Source organism: Erithacus rubecula, assembly GCF_903797595.1.
Source record: "Erithacus rubecula genome assembly, chromosome: 15".
NCBI lineage: Eukaryota > Metazoa > Chordata > Aves > Passeriformes > Muscicapidae > Erithacus > Erithacus rubecula.
The window spans coordinates 9,463,752-9,484,257 of NC_136667.1; the positions used below are offsets into that span (position 1 = coordinate 9,463,752).

At 36.0% G+C, this 20,506-nt stretch overlaps 1 protein-coding gene across 2 annotated transcripts in view; it reads right to left on the reverse strand.

Moving 5' to 3' along the window:
• The window catches only part of THOC2 (THO complex subunit 2), a 49,061-nt gene that overhangs the window by 28,340 nt on the left and 215 nt on the right, over nucleotides 1-20,506 (reverse strand). For both annotated transcript variants that reach the window (XM_079318527.1, XM_079318528.1), the window contains exons 2-12: nucleotides 14,794-14,849; nucleotides 13,541-13,632; nucleotides 12,342-12,393; nucleotides 10,222-10,292; nucleotides 9,417-9,538; nucleotides 8,580-8,713; nucleotides 6,856-7,022; nucleotides 6,077-6,169; nucleotides 3,544-3,699; nucleotides 526-698; nucleotides 185-380 (exon numbers count right to left, since the gene is read on the reverse strand). In XM_079318527.1, the coding sequence (XP_079174653.1) occupies nucleotides 185-380; nucleotides 526-698; nucleotides 3,544-3,699; nucleotides 6,077-6,169; nucleotides 6,856-7,022; nucleotides 8,580-8,713; nucleotides 9,417-9,538; nucleotides 10,222-10,292; nucleotides 12,342-12,393; nucleotides 13,541-13,632; nucleotides 14,794-14,849 (1,312 nt within the window). The remainder of the gene's footprint in view (nucleotides 1-184; nucleotides 381-525; nucleotides 699-3,543; nucleotides 3,700-6,076; nucleotides 6,170-6,855; nucleotides 7,023-8,579; nucleotides 8,714-9,416; nucleotides 9,539-10,221; nucleotides 10,293-12,341; nucleotides 12,394-13,540; nucleotides 13,633-14,793; nucleotides 14,850-20,506) is intronic.

Here is a 20,506-nt window from a genome sequence, read left to right on the forward strand (position 1 = left end):
TAAAAATGTTTATAGATCATAAAATAGAACCAAAAATTAAAACAAGATTCTTCAAGCTACTCCTTAGTCAAAATTTTCTTTTGTTTCAGCATTTCAATATCCCGAAATGCTTGTTTTGCTAATTGTTTGGTATCAGACTAATTGGTATTTTTCACGTTTTGACCAGCTGTTGTGTCATACCAACCTCTTTCATAAATGCTTTTCCAAGGCGAACTACTTTTGCAAATAAAATGGGATCGTGGGACAGATGAGGACCAAGGTAACAAAGCATGTTGAACACTTCCTTTCTCAATTCCTCAAAGCTCTCTGCTTGTTTTGGTGCTCTCTTGTTTGGCAAAGAGGAAATTGGTGATCCTTTAGCTCCCTTAGGTACACCAACTCTGAAAAATACAATGTGCAGCATTTCACATGATATAGAAGTGAAAATCTTAGAAATGTATCTCTAACTAGGCTTATTAGTGAATTCACACTGTAGAAAAATTGCTTTTCCCCTGTCTAGCAGCAGAAGTGTGGCTGTCACTTTACCTGCGGTACAGAGGCTCAATGGTCACGTGGACAAGCTGGCAAAGCGCGATCGCAATCGGCTTGTGCGAAGTGGAGTAAAATGGAGGCATCTGATCCATAATACTCTGTGCATGGTGCCAGTCACCAATTTTTAATAAGGCTTCCAATAAGCCAAGTTTTTGATTATCAGGAGGCTGCAAGATAATAAAGAAGAAGTGTGTTCATAAAGTTTCCTGAATACTTCTCCTTAAGCAGCTACAATCTACAGCTAGAGAAAAAAAGCCTTGTATATCAACCATGTAATAAAAACATATGCAAAATAAAATTTGGCTAGACATTTAGGTAATCAGCAAACCTCAAAAGAAATTAAAAACTAGTCCATGCAAAATTTAACATCTGGATCAAAGTTTTAAAAAACCTCAGAAATTTATAAAGTTGTCTGATCACATATTTTTCAAACCATGCCAAGCTATTGCAGCTTATTTCCTTACAGGACATTTTAAGCACAATGCAAGCATTTAAAAATTATTTATGGTCTTGTGTTTTTCTGGGTTTAAAAGCACAAACTTCTCCTGCAAAAGCAGATTAGGGGAAAAAAAGGCTAAGCCACATGCAAACCCTTCAACTGTCCCAGTGTGCGTGTACGGTAAGTTTCACATCAGCATCTGTTGTAGGAGACTCTAGACTTTCAGTGCAAGTTTTCCAAGGATTCCTTTTGCAATACAGGCATAAGAGAAAACAGGACCTACAATTAAGGTCATGCCTTGAAGCACTTTTTCAGGGACATGGTATTGATAAACTTTATTGTTATGAATTTGTTTTCCCTGGCCCCCAAGGTAAAAGTCTATTCTTAAGTGACTAACAGTAAGGAAAACCAGCTGCAAATAACTACAAGCCTAACATGATGATTACACCCAGTGAAGGAAGTCTACAAGTCTAGGACAAAATGTTATTATTTTAGAGCAAAATATAATTTTATTTAAATCATACAAGCAGAGACAGCCGACTGACAAGAACAATAATTAATTACAAAAAAACACTCCTGTGGTTCTACAGTTTGTGTGGTTTTAGTGTTTTCTTTTTTTTTTTCCTGTTAAAACTTTTACACTGGCAAATATTTTTCTGAGAGTTTCGAAAATAGAAAATGCCACAGCAAATGGTAATATGCAGAGGAAAGCTCTATAGCAAAACCAAATAAGGTCTCTGAACTTATGGAGCCCACATGCTGCTTGAATTTTGGGTAAGCAAGGTCTAACATGAGCTCTCCATATGTCTGGCACAGAGGGGTCAGTCTGGAATTGCTGTCAAACCCATTCCTGCTACCCACACTCTGACATGTCTGGATGTCCTATCACAAAGTTATGGCAAATGCATCTAAAAAGGCAAACGTAGGTAGCACATTTGTCAAGACTAAATTATTCATATTAGGGTCATGACATATTAGTGAATTTTAACCACACAAAATAAGCACTTCATGTATTTAAATGAAAAGTCAGGTCAAAAATTTTTAAACACTGCTTTCCTTCTGCAGACATTTTTCCATGCTATTGTATTAAAAACAGTACATTAAAATGACTTGCTGGATATAATGTGCCTAAACTTAGGCTAACAGCTTTGACATGTAGTTACTCCCCTAATGGCTATGAAGTGCACAGCTAAGCACATACAAAAATATATTAATACATAAACAAGCTTTTCAAGGCACAGCACACACTGCATAATGATGTGTGCAGTCACAGAGATTGGTGTTAAGCACAGCTCCTAATTTTCCCATCACACAGGCTCAGATTTTTATCCTTCAGAAAAATGCTGCACTTTCTGCTGGAGCTTAAAATTCCCTAGTTCTTAATTCTAAAGCTTGGCCATAAAAGCTACCTTAATTCCTTTGACATTACTTGCAATGCATACACTCCCCATGTTCCATCAAGAGTTTATTTTTCCAAAGGAACAGAGTGACAAGCACACTTCTGAAAATTCTGGGCAGCCCCATCTGACAGCAGAGAAGGTGGGCCAATGCAATGTGGTGTAAGCAAAAGTGAGTGAAAAGAATCTGTTTAAGCAGCAGCAGTGGCTGCAGTTGAGAGCCAGAGGGTAGTGACTATCAGGTGCCTGAGGGAATCAGATTTTTCAAGCTAGCATAGAAAAATGAAAGTAGGAAGGAAAGTCAGAGATTAACAGACTCAAGGTGGAGTAGAAGTAGGAATAGGCAGACAAACCAGATTGATAAGGAATACAGCATGACACAGAAATTCAAAAAAGGAAACAATTGACTGATGGATCCCTCCCCCCACTCCAGCATGCAAGTTAAAAATGCATATATCAAGCATTTATTTTTCTATTTTTTTTCTTTGTTTTAAATTAAGAAGTTTAAGAAGTACTTAAGCACTCAAATGAAGATGACAACAGAATGGCCTCTAAGAGATCAAATAGTTTTGTTTCTAAAATAAGGTTTGGACACACTAATTCAGGTTAGACCCAGGGCAACATGAATCTGACATAGTTGGAAATTAAATGAAGAGTATAAATTTACACAAATGGAGATACAGCCTTAAAGAAAAGCATGGTGAGCAGTTACAACTAAAGCCCTTCACTTATACGTTTTTTCCACAATGCAGGATAATTATAACAACATTCCTAAGTCTGGCAATTCTTTATGTCCCAATTCTTGACTGAGAGAACTAATGTCCTTAATTTTATGAAATCAACTAGGATTATACTACCAGAAATCCTAGAAGGGCACTTGCTAAAGGCTGTGAAGTGCATAAATGCTGGGGCATAATTAGTGGAGCTGATTCAACAAAAAGGATGGAAGAAACCAATTACCCATTGAACCAAGAATATTTCATGTACAGAAATCCAGAACAAACCTCAAACCAAATATTTTTGAACATTGGATATAACAGAAGTGCAGTCAAAAGACAACTACACCCAAGAAGAATGTAACTGTTTTTCAAAGAAATACAAGTATGTTTTCATAACAATTGTTTTGTTTAATGTAATTAAAATAATTTTACTGAAAAGAAAGCTATTCAGACACACCTTTTCAGTTTTCTCCTCCTCTTTTTCCTTTTCTTTCTCCTTCTCTTCAGTCTTTTCAGATGATAAGACGACCATTGTAAGTTTTCTGACAATTTGTTTAGCTTCCACTATCTCTCGCTTGTGTTCCTCAATGATGGCATTATCCCCTGGTAGAAGCTGAAAAAACAGAACATTATATCTGAAAATTGGAGAGACCAACTGCTACTGTGGATCACCTGAGCTGGAGAAGAACTCTGTCCTTTCTGGTTACTAATCTGACAGTCTTTCAGGGAATCAGTTTCTTTTCCTTGCTGCCATCATCCCAAACAGGGAATTAAACTAATAGCAGACCATTCTGAAATCCAGACCTCATGAGACATAATACTTCACAACCATTTGTTGTCTGAGCCCTCCTTGCCCTCCAATTTGCCATTCAGCTGTAGCTTTATGGTGACAATTACACATATCTCCATAGCAACATTAACAAAACTCAGCACCTTTAATCCAAGTGAACATTCAAAATATTGCTCATCTAAAGGGAAGAAAAATTTCACCATCAAGGAAAACCAGGTAACCTACTTAGCCACACACTTCGATTGCACCTTTATTTTAAAGAAATACCATTTCAAGCTTACCAAATTTTTTATTTATGAGCAATGTGGGTTAAATATATTTAACATCTGTTCATTCAAAATCATCTTAGATAAAGTACCTAGTATGAAAAAAACCTCAGCATAGTCTTGTACTTGAGAATAATCAGGGTGAGGAATATAAACCTACACTCATAAATTAAAAGGCCAAGTTGTGAGACAAAAGAAAAGCTCTTTTTCTGACAAAGCCAAACTTCAATTTAGCTCCTGAAACCAAGATCACACTTTCCCTGCAAGTAGATAACCAAAACTTACTGCAATGTCACAACCTCTTTGATACACTCATCATTTCTTCTAATGTTTTTAACATGAGAAAATTTTTATTGGATTTTCTTTACCCAAACTGATCATTGAAGGAGGAAAAAATTCCTCCATTTCACAGAAATTTGGGGAAGAACAAATCCCATTTGGAAAGGTAAAAGGTTTAAGGATCTGCATTTTTTCCATTTGAAAACAAAGGAAAGCTACTAAGCTTCACCAAGAAGCACCTAGCATGGAATTTCAATGGGCAAATTATATTTTTAGGATGCCATACATTCTATATGGCTCTGTGTATACACACACTAATTAAGAAGTTTTTATAGGCTTGGAAGGGCATGAAGGACAGAGGTGGAAAAACATTCTTAATATGAGTGGATAATCCTGGCAGTGGTCTCATATGGGAGCCACACAACAAACACCCCTCCAGACTCCACACCTACATGCCAATTATTTGATAGAAACTTTCACAGCAAGTTAAATTAAGCCTGAATTGAAAATATTTTTAAAAAATACACCATCCCAAACATGCAAAGACAGAGAGACTGGCAGAGAGATTCTGGAATGAGACTGAGAATCACCATCATGCAGGTGAACAGTGCAAATGATTGCAGGGACCCTCAAGCCATGAGACTGGCTGTAAACATGCCCACACCTGCACAAGTCTGAGCTGAGATTGCACAGGCAAATATAACTCCAAGTCTGAGCATGTTTTGTAAGCTTACAAACATTCTCTTAAAAACAAGCATTATCATAACACATTCCTCACTCCACGTCAATTATCTAAGACATGCACTCCTACTCTTGCTCCACCCAACACATTTTCAGCCAAAATGCTCCTATGAAGCCAGGGACAGTTATTGACAAGTCAGTATTGATGAGATTGTGACTAAGGCTATGAAATGTCCCACAAATTAGGGGCAGGACTACCTTCCAAACCTTCTACAGATGTAACTAAATTTCCTTGATTTCACTGGAAGAGTTGGAATTTTAATTTTTTTATCTTAAAACTATCTATGGATATTCTGAAATTTAAAATTCTTGTGTAATGTAAAATTAATTTGATAAGTACAGCATTCTGTTAACTATTCATCAAACTGGAATGCTGGTTGGTTGATAAGCCTGTCAGACTGTAGAAAATAAGTCTCTAGTTATATCTGAACACAAGTCCATTTTCTTCCCTCAACCTAACAAATGGTCAGAATTCTTGTAGTGAATGAGAGGCCTATTCAGAAACATGAAAGCATTTAAAAAAAATAACTCTACTATTAAACTAAAAGAATGTCTGGAGCTGATTGTCCTACCACATTTCTCAAAAACTGATCTTGTAAAGAAAAACTTGACAGGTCTAACTCTTAAGGAAGGTTATTTCCAACTTCCTACTCTGCCAGAAGGTAAACAATCTGAAGGATGGTACACAGATAATTCAAATAAAGTTTATCAACATTCGTATTTCAATGTGTGCTTATTTGAGTATGTGGCATTAAGAAAATTTTTAAGAGTAACTACATATTGTACACCTACAGGTATTAGTATTACACAGACTATCATGAATCTGAAAATTTAGAAATAGGGTAAAGTATTTGATTTTATTTTTTTTAATGTCCTTAAGCTTTGGCATCTAGAAGAGTAGTATTGTCACTTACATGAACATAAAGATCTTCCAAATCTATGAGATTATGTTGCAAAAGGACAGCAGCAACTCTGTATAAGGAGGAAGGGGTCTCACCACTTGGATCCTAAAATGGATAACATTGGAAATTTAAGAAAAAAGCAATCAGACCACAGCAGAAGATTATAAAACAGGAACCACTCAATTCCTGCTTACATGAAACTTATTAACCCACAGTTCTCCTTGTTACTATGTTATTTAACTGCTATTGCTTCCAAGTCACTTAACTGCAATACACATTCAGTACTTTCAGAAACAAAAACTTCATCTTCACACCCTCTGGTTCTTGTATGCAATTCTTAACTACACGTTTAAAATAAACCCCTTGAGTACATTAACAAATATCAACCATGATTCCCCTGCAAACATGCTCCTCACTCCTGGGGATAAGTCTTGTTTATAATGTGCAGTCTCTTTGCTCAAGACAGTCCTTCCATAACTCCACAAGTTCAAGTGGAAGGTATTAAGATTGTTTTCAGCTCTTTTAAGAGAACACTAAGCATTCTCCTGTAAAATATGGTAAGAGACTCCCACTCAAATAATTAAATTATCGCTTTTAATATCAACATTTTACAACTTAAAAACTAATTTCTATCTGTAAAAAAAAAAAAACAAACAAACAACAAACAATCCCCACAAACAAACAAAAAAACCCACAAAAAAACCCACACCACCTGCAGAAAATCTGTTATTACTGAGTGCAGTTCAACCACCAACGACAAAACCCAAAAATTAAGAATGGAAATACATTACCTGATAAAATTTGAATTTGAACCCAAGGATATGGCATAGAGTCTGAGGTTCACACATGTACATGTAAGATTCTATCAGTGGTACAAAGAAATCATCATACTCAGGCCTGCACTCATAGACTTCCAGGATGATATCCAAAACTCTGTTAGGATCAAGATTGAAACATCCTAGTGGAGAGGACAGAGCAGAAAAGTTTAACATTGCTGATTTTCATCTTCATTCTGTTTAAAAAACACAAGTGTATTAACTTTTAAAATTAATTCTTTTCAGCTAAACTTGAACCTGATTTATCAACAGCAAAATAATCTAGATCCCTTGTAAGTACAGCACCAATCATTTTGATTTGTTGAATATTGAACTATGTAAAAATATTAAACAGGACTTGTAATGCAGATTACAGTAAAAGCAGGAACTAACATCTTAAAGGGAACATTTAACCTGACCTTGCCAACATCACAGGGCCAGCAAAAGGCAGAGGCTGCTGCTTCTTCACAGACCAGTCAGTTAGTAATTATTTTATACCCCAAACACTAGTTTGAGCTAGATCCTGATCCTCCTGGTGGTACTGCCCTGCCCAGCATTATTACCAGTAGAAGAGAGAAGTTTCTTTATTTGAAGGGGAGCAAGAGCAAAGATACAGATCAGATAAGCTAATGCTGAAATCAGTCCTGTATTTCAATATATAAACTTTTCCATCAAAACTCCAGGAGACATACTTGAGGAAGAAATATTACTTTTATCCAAAAAATCCACATCTAGACTATTTTCTTCATTGTGCCATGACATGTTTTATCCAGGCACATCCACTATGCAGATCTATAACTGCATCAGTCTTTCTTTCCCACAATCCACCTCAATTACCCCAGAACCTACTGAAGTTAGAACATTAAAAGAATTGACATACTGTAGGAAGTCTTTTTGCAATTCCTAAAATCCCAGAAAGAAAAATGTTTTATCAAAAAATTCCTCAAAAGAAGTGTATTTTTTTCACTGTAGTAAGTAGCAAAACTATCCCATTCTCTCAATCTCTTCCAAAACAAATATTTTTGTTACAGGCATTTGACACTTGGGCAAAACACTTAAATAAAATAAATGAAAATGATAAATGAATTTTTTTTTTTTTTTAATAAAATGGCAGCACAGCCTTTTGCCCATTACTCCACTGGCACCACATGAGACTGGCACTAATATAAACATCAGTATATTGTACAAAACTCTTTATTCAAAAAGAAAAGTGTAAAACAAGGGTAATTACAGGTATTTCCTGCTTTTAACATTTTAACATTCAACTTTGACTGAAGATTCTCATCATGACTAAACTTAGAAATATGGAAATAATCAATAAAATAATAAGATAAAGGAAAAATATTTACTACTTCTCATTTCTCTTCACAAGAAATCACTCATTCAATATCTTCAAGAATAAAAGAATGTTCATGCATTGAACTGATACATTCAATAGGAAAAAGCATTACTTTGCTATGCTTCAATCTACCTGACAAGCACATCTTCAAAAGATGTTAAAATCACAGCATGCATATCTGAGGCTATACCACAAATTCAGTATTTAAGTTAACTATACCTACACAGCATTCCCAAGATTAATTTTTCCACAGAAATGGGAACTTCATGAAACCATAATTCTATCCAAGGTGATCTACCTTCTGTAGTCATAAGATCATACAGGAAAACCAATGCCCATATCATTTCAATAAATTCCTTACCTATTAAAGATTTGATATTTTCAAGGATTAAATCACTAGTGATATTTCCAGATAAGTCTTGACCCAGTTCTGCAATGAGCTTTGCATAACCTTCATTCTCCTCTCTTAGCAAATTAAACTTCTGTTGCTTATAACTGCAAATAAAGGGAAATTAAATACTGTGTGTAATATGCATGCAGTGAACACCTTTTTAAGAACTTATTTACCTGAGCTGTTGCAAAAACTATTAAATGCAGCATATGAATACCTGTAAGGTAGCAAGCACTCTCCAAACAAATTTAGCTCTTATTTCAAATGTAGACAATTAAAAAGATTAGACTTACATTTAACAGGAAAGCTTAGTCTACACACTACTCTGCAGAACTGCTCTGTGGCAGTCTGTGCTTAAGAACCTATTCTTGTTTCAAGTGATGTTCTTTGACACTGAAACATTGGAGGCAGAGACAGAAACCAAACATATACCACAAAATCATAACCCATGTTGCCAAAATTAATACAACTATGTTTGCCTAGTTATGAAAACAAAACTATTCTTAACTGATACAAGAGCAGTAATTAGTTTTTTTTATACTTTGTAAATTTACATATCACAAATAAAAGGTAATCTGTGTATATGGAATCACTGCAGCAAAATCCATAGCTAACATGAGAAAGATTTTATACTTTTTAAGAGTTTGAAAACTACCAGCTAATAAAATTCTTTAGTCAATGGCAAAGTAAAGTGCAACAAAACATACTTCCCAAAGAAAACTGAGTACCTGGTAGAAAATTTTACCAGACTAATCATCATTGCCCCTCCCCACCCACTCCCCAAACAACCCTTACCCCAAAACTTACAATAGTTTTGTCTTTATTTTAACAGATTTTTGATTGAACTGTTGAGACTGCTTGATGAGTCCCAATGACTCCAGTGTCTCTGGATCTAAACGCTCCTTTAGGACAGTGTCAGATACAAGATACTAAAAAACACCAAAATACATACCAATTTTGTCAAAAATTACAAAGACATAGAAACCCACAATTATTAGTTTATGCTACATCTGCATTATGACTTTAGCAGAAAAAAGTTTGCATTTTTGCTTCAAACACAAAAGCAGACAAAACTGACACACTATTAACTGAAACTGGAATTTTACAGTGGTAGATTTTATATACAAGAGCACCTTGAAGAAACAAGCCCTAGAGTCTAATTGCTGGTTACCAAGTACACATAGCATAGCATCCAGGGACATTACTACCAAGCACTGCATATTTACAAAGCTTATTCTTTGTTTTTTAAAAAAGTCTTATCTTCATATGCTGAACTTTCCTACAAATCAAGCTTATTCCATGCATTTACAAATGCTATTTCTAAACACAAAGTAACATAAAGAAGTGCAACCCAAAGGATTCTTCTGAAGCAAAATTTCTGGGGAACTTGCAGGTGGAAAAATTTAAGTTCTCTCAAGATTCTTTAAAGAACTGAAGGGGGAACTCTACTATATTCTTCTACTGCAACACTATGGAGACAATTTTTTAAATTATTTGGAAAACACTTTTTGACTCTTTTATGGAGAAAAAAAAAAAATCAAGCTTCACTCTCATTTTTCTTGTCAAATTTCGACATGCAATTTTGCCAAAAGTCTTCCTAGTTGTAACTTACCAAACAGGCCAACACCAGTTGTGTAAAATGATCCCTCTTATTTTTTTCTTCTAAACAACTTGTTTCAATATCTACAAGAGATGGGGGAGAAAAAAGCAATTTTTACTTGTTAAATTCTGAAAGCTTATTTAGTAACTATTCTGATTAATGCTAATGAGAAGGCAAAGAAACTTAGTGATAACATGGCAGCTTCTTGCCCTTTCCCATCCATTCATCCCCAATAGCACATAATATTTTGATGACATTCCCACAAATTCAAAAGCCTCATGAAAAGGTAAAACAGAAACCAGAGGAATGCTGCTATAATTCTTCTTGCCATTCTCTTTGCTGCAATAACACTTATGGCAAGCACTAAATATCAATAACAAGCACAAAAACAGAAGTATGAACCACTGAAGAGTACTGCATGATCCTGGCCTTAAGGTAATGTTCTAATCTTTTTCTCTGTGGCTTCAGAAAACTACTGTCTGCCTGCAGTCTTTTACCAGCTATAGTTCTGTATTACCATTAATTTCTTTTGTAAAGCAATTCACTCCTATGGGAACACAGGCTATGGAACACTGGCCAGGGAAGCAAACCTTCTAAAGCAGTTTTAAAAAGCACATCATTACAAGAAGTGAGGAGCTGCCAGAGGAGTAGAAAACTCCATAAAATAATGCAAGCAGATATTACAATAAACAAACAAACAAAAAACCCACCACACATACTCATATTAAAATCAGACCGACAGAGAAAATATTGGCAACAAAAATGTGAGAAAGAAGACCCTAAAGAGACTGAAAACCAGTGATAGAGCAGGGTAGAAGTGAAGGCAACAGACCAGCCAGATCTGTGTACAGATCTGTACCAGCCAGACCTTAGCAGCCAAGACTCTCAGCCAAAGAACAAGCTGCAGTAAAAAAAAATTCCAGGGTATGTGAATGAGTGAGCAGATCAAAATTCTCATATATTGAAACACATAAACAATTGAGGAAATAAAATCCTAATATAGTAGCAAATACTGATTAGAGTAAAAAAAGGAATTAGAGGAAACAAGCAAGGAATTGTCAAATGTCCTTTGTCCCAAAGTTTGACAACTAGCTCCTTAGCCATACTATTCTCTGCTACTAGTGAAAGCATGGCATTTGGAAAGAAAAATAAATAGAAATAGGCAGACAGATACACTAGTTTCATTTATTCAAGTAGCTCAAGAAGCAGCTAATTAAAATCTTCTAATGCAGATTTTAAAAGGACATTGGTGTAATACAGCATTATGAAAACTAGTTATTATAAAATGCTGATACAAGTACACAGTATTAATAAAGTGAAGTCAATAATAAATGATAAAAATTGTCATTCGGATGTATAAAACCAAGGCTGCACATGCAAACTTAATGAGGTGCCTCTCTCAGAGGCAAGCAGAGCACAGAAGATGTCTCACTCCTTCAACACACAGAACACACAGGATCTGTGATGAGTAGACCAGCAAAAGAATTTTCTGAAATTTGTTGAAAAACACAGACATGGAACAAGACAAACTGCAGGCAGTTAGAGCTGGAAGACATGAGAGCAACAGCTTTGGATCAACATTACAACATAAAAATCCAGAAGTTATCACCAGAATAAGACGTGCACATCTTTAAAGCCTGCTTAGCTGGCAGATAGTGATTTAACGCCATTTGCCTTTAGATTTCTGGAAAATTAGCATAAGCTCCATTTCACTAACAGTGACTGTACAGACAAAAATATTTACAGAACACATTCTGAGGAGAAAAGATCTACCTACCAGTAAGTCAACTTTTATTTAAAATATTTAAGAATTATAAGATCACTAAGTCACTGATTCCATTAGCTAACATCCAACATTCTTACAAGCTAGTTCCTTTAACTATTCTTGGCAGATCAACTTCCACTGCCTTTAATAGGCAAACTTCTGGAAACTATAACAGAACAAAGCAGAATGAAAAGACATTAACAAGTGAGGTATAGATACACTGAGGAAGAAACAACACATGCTTTGTAAAGAGAATTCATGCTTTACAGATTAAATGAAATTTCCTGAAGAAGTCAACAAGCAGATACACAAAACATGAATTTCTCTAAATCTGTTGCAATGCTGAAAGGAAAGGAACCCAGCTTACCCAATATGCAGAATACATCAGCCAGGATAGATGGCATGTCTTCTCGGAATTCCTAAGAAGAAACAAGATCCCATTTAATGAACACAGAAAATCCAATCAGCATGCTTAGAAAATCTTTGCATTATATAGAACAATGCCTCATCGTAAAGTTCAGATTAATCAGTAATGTGTATTATTTATATTATTAATAATCCATATTAATAATGAAGATGCTTAATTACTGATTAATGTAAGTGCCATTGATTATAGCACTTAATTATTGATATGTAGTGAAACTCCATAACCTTGAAATGTAATTTAAGTTTATTTTGTGACCAGGGACAAACCCCCCTGGTTAGTCCCTCCATCTCTTTAGCCCTGTGTGAGGAGCAGGAGCCCAGAAAGTGACCTGCAGTTCCTCAGACACCAGACTGTGATTTCCTATGGCAACCAAAGATCCAACATTTCACATCACCCCAACAGCAAGGTGCCCTGCAGCCTTGCTTTCCCTCAACACCAGTGTTCAAGTTCAAAAAACCTAGAAAAGTTACACTAGATTATTGCAATTTTATTGCAAAAATATTGCAAAAAAAAATTTTCCTAATGTTCCATACATGTCAAAACAGAAACTTACCAAAAATAAGAAATTGCTTCTAAAAGATGTTTTAATGCATTTTTCCTAGTTTTCTTTAAGAAACAGCAATATTTGGTAAACTTAGAAGTTTAGGGGAAATTACTCTTTTCCCTATTTTCTCTCCTTATTCAAAGCACTTTAAGAAAAACCTTTAAGCAAAAAATAAGTCTAATGCATGATTTCAAGGGCAGAACTTGGGACATCCTAACAGTAAAATGGCACACTGTCATACTGTTATAAAAACCAGTAGGTGGCATCACAGATGTGCTGCATGAGCCAGTGACATTTATTTCTAGCATTTATTAACAACTTATTTCTTAACAACTTCAGTCTTCATGTGCCCTTAAAAAGTGACTTATTTAATTTATGCTGAAACATTTATTCCTCACCATGAAAAGTAGACAGAAAAAATGAAACCCTGTCAGTTTACATATACATCAAATGTACACCAATGAGGAATTTGACAAAAATGACTTTTTAGACATGTCAAAGAAAAATCTCTTGAATATTTTCCTGCTCGGTTTTCATTTGGGCATTTATAAGGAAGATTTTACTAAGTATGTAATTATTACAAATGCATACTTACTATGACATCACCAAGAACATTAGAAGCTTGATCATGCTTTAAGTTTCCTCTTACAACGTGGTAAGCAAGCTCATACAAAGCCTGCTGAATATCTGTTGAAAGATAAGAGATGACTAAGGAACATATTAGCTAATCCTCTGTTAAAGCAATGCTTACAGTAATGCTGCAGACTTCAGACAACAGACAAGAAAAGGGTGTTATACTTCCCTCACCAAAAAAAAGCAATAACTTTGTTATTGCTGGTGGATTAAAATTGATCAGCAATATCTAAGATTTCACACAAGCATAAAGTGAGCAATGTTCTATTTTCTCTGGAGAGTTCACGGAGTAACAGTAACACGGGAAGAAAAATTACCATCCTGCAAACAGTAACTTGAGTCTTGATAGTTGGTTTAGCAAAGACACCTTCTAATTCACATAAATATCATATTATACATACATAAAAACATTACAGTACTTTCCTAGTCACATCTCATCACAGATAAGCTTTCAAAACCCATTTCTCTAGAAGAAAGATTTAACCGGAAAAAAATGCTTGATAAGGATTATTTTTCATTTCATTTTTAAGAAAGTCTCCTATAACTCAAGAATGCAACCTTACAAATGCTTGCAATAAGCTGAAGCACTAAACAGAGATATTACGCTTGAGAAAAACTTTGCAATGTAAACATGGCAGTAGCAAAACCAGCTGTGAGAAACCTGTAAGGTTCTTAAATAATACATAATATTTTTGTGTTTTTACTATATGAAAAAAAAAAACCCACAACCTCCTGCTTTCACCCTGCACTTTTACCACATAGTTTGGTGAATAATCTATATTCAATAACACATTCTATAAATCTTAATGCCTTAAATCATGTAATCAATAATGTAGTGACTGCAGATAACTGTGGGTAAATTGAAACAATTTATTTTTTAAATAAATAATTTTGCACTTGCACACATTAGGATTCTTCTCTTTAACTTTTAAAATAACATCCAGTAGCATGCTGAGTTTGCAAAATGCAATTCCATTTTCTATAGTACAGATAAAATACTGGATGATGTTGCCTCGACCCACTACAAAGAAATCCCTGGATGTCTGAAAACAATCCTTGTAGTGATGTTTGTATTTGTAGCATACACCTTTTGCTCATACTAATGATCACCATGCATGAATCTTCCAAGCACATACATGCAAAGGTACCATAATAAACTGTTTCCAGGCTTGATTTTCATTTAATTAAAACCAATAAACAAACCACACAACTTACCTCTGAAACCCACATCATGGTTTTTGTTTTCACTGAGAGCGCGACATAGCTGCACACTAAAATAAAACACATTTTTAAAAAATCATTAGATATTAGCATACATGTTTAGGGCTTCTTTTTTGGTTTATGCTCTGGCTAAAACAACTTTAGATTTGAGCAGTTTATATAGATAATGACAATTTTCCCAAAGTTAACCCTAATTCAAAGAACTTACAGAGCAAAGAAACACAAGATTCCCAGCAGATCTCATATGCATGTAATATTCATCCTCACATTAGGCCTCCTTGAGGAAAGTAAGAACATGAGGCAATGTGGAAAGCATGAAAGTCCTAGCAATAAACTACTGTCATTATCCAATGAGGAAATGCTTCTCATAGAATTACTGTGACTATGGTGATTTTCCAACTCCTGCATGTAAAAAACTTTTAGTATTAAAATATGTACATGTTTTTCTCGTGCAATATTTTACCAAGAGTAAGACAATTTTTCTTTATTCTAGTCCCTAAAATAATCCACTATAGGAAGCAAAAACCTGTCATGTTGCATTGTTGCATCCCAGAGCTCCCTCAACCAAACAGCCATATGCAAAAAGCACTCTAAGTCCTGTTACACAGGAAAAATTATTAGTTCTCTGTGTTAGAAAATAATTGCTTAAAGAGCAGGCTTCTTCACTATCCTGACAGCTTAGAAATGAACATGTTTCCAAGATACAAGGATCTTCCCTTCTCTCTACCACTACTGTCACCCCAGCATGGGGTTTCAAAACCAGTTTCATACTTAAAAGTGACTGTATTTAAAAAGGGTAGTAATTTATCATAACAGACACCAAGGAATATTTTAAGAACTTCTGTTACATTTGCAACCAGAAGTTCACATATTTTTCAAAGTATCTTTCACGTGCAGAAACTGAGGAGGGTACCAGAGCTATGTCTCATTTCTACATAAGATGGCAAGACTGCAGTTTGCTCTGGGAGCCATTTTAAGCTATCTCAAGACAGATATGTACAATTATTAGAGGTTTATCACAAAAAATAACAGTAAAAATAGTTGAGTAGCAATCCACCACTCATATTATTTGAATCCTATATAGATTACCACTTCTCTAGCAGGACTAAACAACTGTTTCAGCAATCAAACGATTATAATTACCAAATATAAGGTATACACACCCTTTAGACAACTGGAAACTAGGGAGTTTCACACATAACAATCTGCAGAAACACAGAACCTCAGCAAAAATCAAAGGTATGGCTAAGATGTCCCAAATGCTATTGAAGAAAATGCAATATATTTGGAAATAACCAGAACAGAGACAGCAAAACAGGGGAATAGGTAATTTATTTTTCATTAATAGTATGTAAACTTTTTTTTAAAGAACAGAATTTCCCCCAGCTGTCCCCAAAGAGTGTAACAATTAAATGAAAATCTACTTTCTTAAATTTTAATTACTCCTCCATAAAGAAGGTACCCTATAAGTACTCATTTCTAAGTTCTGTATACAACAGATTACAAAAAAATTATCTGAGATAGACACCCCATGCCCTGTGTCCTAAGATGGTATCCTCAACTAGGTTACAAGAGCAACAACCCTGTCTGCTTAGATGGATGAATTATTTTAAGTAATCTTAATACAGTTTCAATAGTTTCAACCCTTTCCCACTCCCTTTCCAGCAGTATGAAAATGGTATTAACAAAATGACATTACTTTAGGACATTAATCTGTTTGATCAATAGAGTAAATAACTCTTACATTAATCTGCAAACAACATGCTTAATATTTGCAATTAGAACCCCTGAATTATTAAATTGGAGGGGAAAAAAAAGAAGGCAAAAATATTTATTTTTATTATTCTATTAGTTTCTAGAGGCATTCTCTCAAAGGAAGACTGTAGGTGCTGAAAGGCAGTACAGCTGCACTGATTTAATGGCTTGTTGCTGCAGAAATGGGACACATTCACAAACACTTCCTCCCTTCTCAGCAGCACAGTTTTACCTCTCCCATAAGTTACACCAGCCCAACTGACAAATCCAGCAGAAAACTGGTAAAAACCCAAATCTTCAGCCACCTCTGCAAGTTGAAGCAATTGCCAGGAGGGCACTGAGGCCCCTGGTGACTGAAGACAAGGCAGAAGCCCTCCTTTCCAACAACAAGCAGCTGAGAGATTAGCTCACCTAATTACAGCTAAGTGCATGAAGTTAAAATCGAAACAGTTGCACCTTCACAAGACACAATCTGGCACGTGTTCATTTGACTCGTTACTTTGACCTGGTAGCTCATTGCTGCAAGCTTAGGATGGAGAATTTCCCTGCTCTACTAAAACCTACATCTCTTCAACTGAAAGTAAAACTTTCAGAATACAATTTAAAAATAGGATAACCTAAAAAGAAAAAAAACATTTTTTAAGAACACACAGAATCACTTTTGAAAACCACCATTTCAAAATTAAATTGATTTTGGACTATGATGGGATAGATTTACTTAAAATGCAAATTCTGAAGTGGTGTGAACAAGTTTGCACGCAGAGGCAGCACCGGAACTGAGGCCTCCCAACACGTCCTATAACCTCCATTCCACTCCCACACATGGATTAAAGCAACAATTATCACAAAGGGCACGATCCTGACAGCATTTAAGCACATGCATAATTCAACTGATGCAGGTGGTTTTTAGTTGAGATGAAGTACAACCAATTTTACAGTTAGGAAGGCACAATTACAACCAAACTCTTTTGCTGATTCTCAGCCTTTCACTTGCAAGAGCAATGTTACACAAGCAGTGCTGAGTTAAAGTAACAAACAAGGTGAAGTGCCTGAAAGATCGAGTCTCAAAATTTCACATTTGCAGCATGTTAAGCTTCTTCAGTTTATCTTGAGGCTTAACACATTGCATGAACTGCCAAGCACTTTAATAAAGCCCTCCATCCATGCTAAAGGCTCCCTAATGTGTTGAATCTCTCACAAAACAAGGCAAGGTACCAGTTACTATGAGTTATAAATGTCCATGTAGGCTGCAGTCATAGACCAGCATCTTGTTGTGGAAAACAAAATTTTCCTACAAAGACACTAGACACAAGTAGGTATACAAGGAGTCCAGACTGAGCAGCATAATAGTCACCCTTAGACTTCAACTTCATCTGCACACCAGTATCTGACAGTAGCAAATAAATGACCACAATTTAGTAATCTGTACTTAGAGAGCAATCTGAGTAAAAATGCAACATGTAAGATTACCACAGCCTGACCAACGTGGTTTTGGCAGGTATATACACTTGAAACTACCCTATTTATGTATTTTTATTAGCTACTATTAGTAGCTTGATTAATTAAACTCAAAGTTTGTACAGTTTTGACCAGTGTCTCTGAACAACGATTTGGAAGCAAATGGTCACCACTACATTACTAATTAACATCATGATGCTCTAAGACACAAAATCCTTACTTTCTGATTTCTGGATAGTACTGTTAAATCATGACAAGTTAATCACAAAATCAAAAATATCACACCATTTTAAAAAAATACAGCAATTATCTTAAGCACCCATTATTAATCCCAGTAATGTTAAAATGCCAAATGAAAACAAACCATTTACTTCTCTCAATATAGTTTCATATTCCCCTAAAACACAGAAATGTGTTTCCATTTAGGTAACTACTAACTGCCAAAATACTATCTCAACTGATCTAGCCAGATCATGTAAGCCATTTCATGCTCCAGCAAGTAAATATTTTTTCTATAACAACTAATCTTTTCCATTAATTATTAAGGAGTTTTATCCCCTTAAAATGCCTACAAAAAACCTTATAAATTTCTGTAATTGTTCTATTTGCTAGTAATGTCAGTTTTGTCCTTCTGTAGCATCCTTCCCCTTCCCACTTTTCTAACATCGTTATAATGAGTCGTCCTCACTTTGAACCACAAAGACTAAGAGTGAACTTTGGCCTAGACCCGATTTTTATTCTTGGGCATACTAATTCAATAAAATTCATACATAAGTCAATAAAAATAAGTAGTGTTATTGCATTTATTCCTTTTTTACTTTCACGTTTAAAAACATTTCATGTGTTTCATTTTGAAAAGATAGCATCCTACCTCTGCTTTTCTCTAGTAAATTAGGAGATAGGAAGTTTTGGAAAAAGAAACAAAGTTACACACTGAAGACTCTTCCAATAAAGCTGGCTTCCTAAAAAGTTCTCTAAATATTGTCTACAGGCATATACTTTAGATTCTAGAATATAAGTTCATGCACATTCCTCAGATTTATAAAGTTACCACTGCAAAACCTGACAACTGTTATCCAGACACAATTACATTTCTTTTAAAACATGGTCACATTTGCAAACTGCTCTTTAAATCATGCCTGCAACATCTTTTAAGCAGTATTCCAATGAAGTGCAAGTACCACAAATACAGAAATCTAACTAATTATTTTGTTTTGTTGGTCCCACAGCAGATTAACACTTTGTTCCCATCACGTTTAAGAAGTACTGCTCTGAGGGGAGAGAAGAATCCTAAAAGGTTTTATCATGGTCAAAAGCTGAGGTAAGGTGCCTCTTACAAAGCTCAGAATACTGAGAATCCAGTGAGAACAACTACCCTTACATGGTCAGCTATGAAACATCTGTCCTCTTGCAAACTCCACATAACCTCTCAACATGTTCATCTTGTATATTAACACGATAATGGTTCTAGCATAATCCAAACCCAAAATTACATGGATATAAAGGGGGCCCCCTTCACTACAAAATGGTGGCTCTGGAAAGAACAGTGTTTTCTGCAGGGATTCTCTAATCTCCAACCCACTGCTGTTTCCTTCATGCACAAAGGAGATTCACTGCCAAAGCTGCACAACCTTTCAGAAAGCAGAAACAAAAGAAAATAATAAAATGAGTAAATATCAAAAAAAAGTTTCTCTAAGTAATTCTTTCAACATCCATATTTAAACCAGCAGGATTTTTTTACTTATTAACAAAAAACAAAAGCACAGGAAGAATTAAAATAAGAGCACATAAAAAACATATAGTTAGTACAGAGGACACCCCTGTTTAAACTAACAGGGCAACATGAAATGACCAAACTGGTGAAACACTCACTGAAGAGCTGTGCTCCCAAAACACAATATTTAGTGAACCTGCCACATTATGGCATAAAACAGACACAGGCCAAGAATGGAATGCTCCTGGCACACCTGGATTAATTTGAGAGGTTGCAACCGGACCCCTCCGCGCACAAAAGTTACTTTGTAGGATAGAACAAAATCATATTTTGCCCGAGTCAAAGAAGAAGGGGCCAGTCCCATCGGAATCGGTAAAAGGTGGGAACGGGGGCTGAGGCCTCTGCCAGAAAGGTCAGTAATGTAGAGCCTGCGACACAGAAACGCTTCGGGGTCCGTATTACCACGGGGGGCGGCTGAAGATGAGCCCGACCCCAGACAAATGTGGGCCAGAGGCTGGAAGGGGGCGCTCGGGGCGTCGGGAAAGCTCGGCCTAGCTACGGGGGCCGAGCGCCGGCGAAGGGCGGCAGCACCCGGCCGAACCGGACGGGAGGGCGGCCCGGGCCCTCCTCCCGACCACGGTTTCGACCCTACGCCCAGCAGCAAAGACGCAGCCCCGACCGACGCCCTCTCCGCCGCCCCCCAGCTTCTCCGGGCCGGCGAGGCCCGGGCGCCCCCGCCTCCCTGCTGCAGGCCGTAGCCCCATCCCTCCCCACGACGAG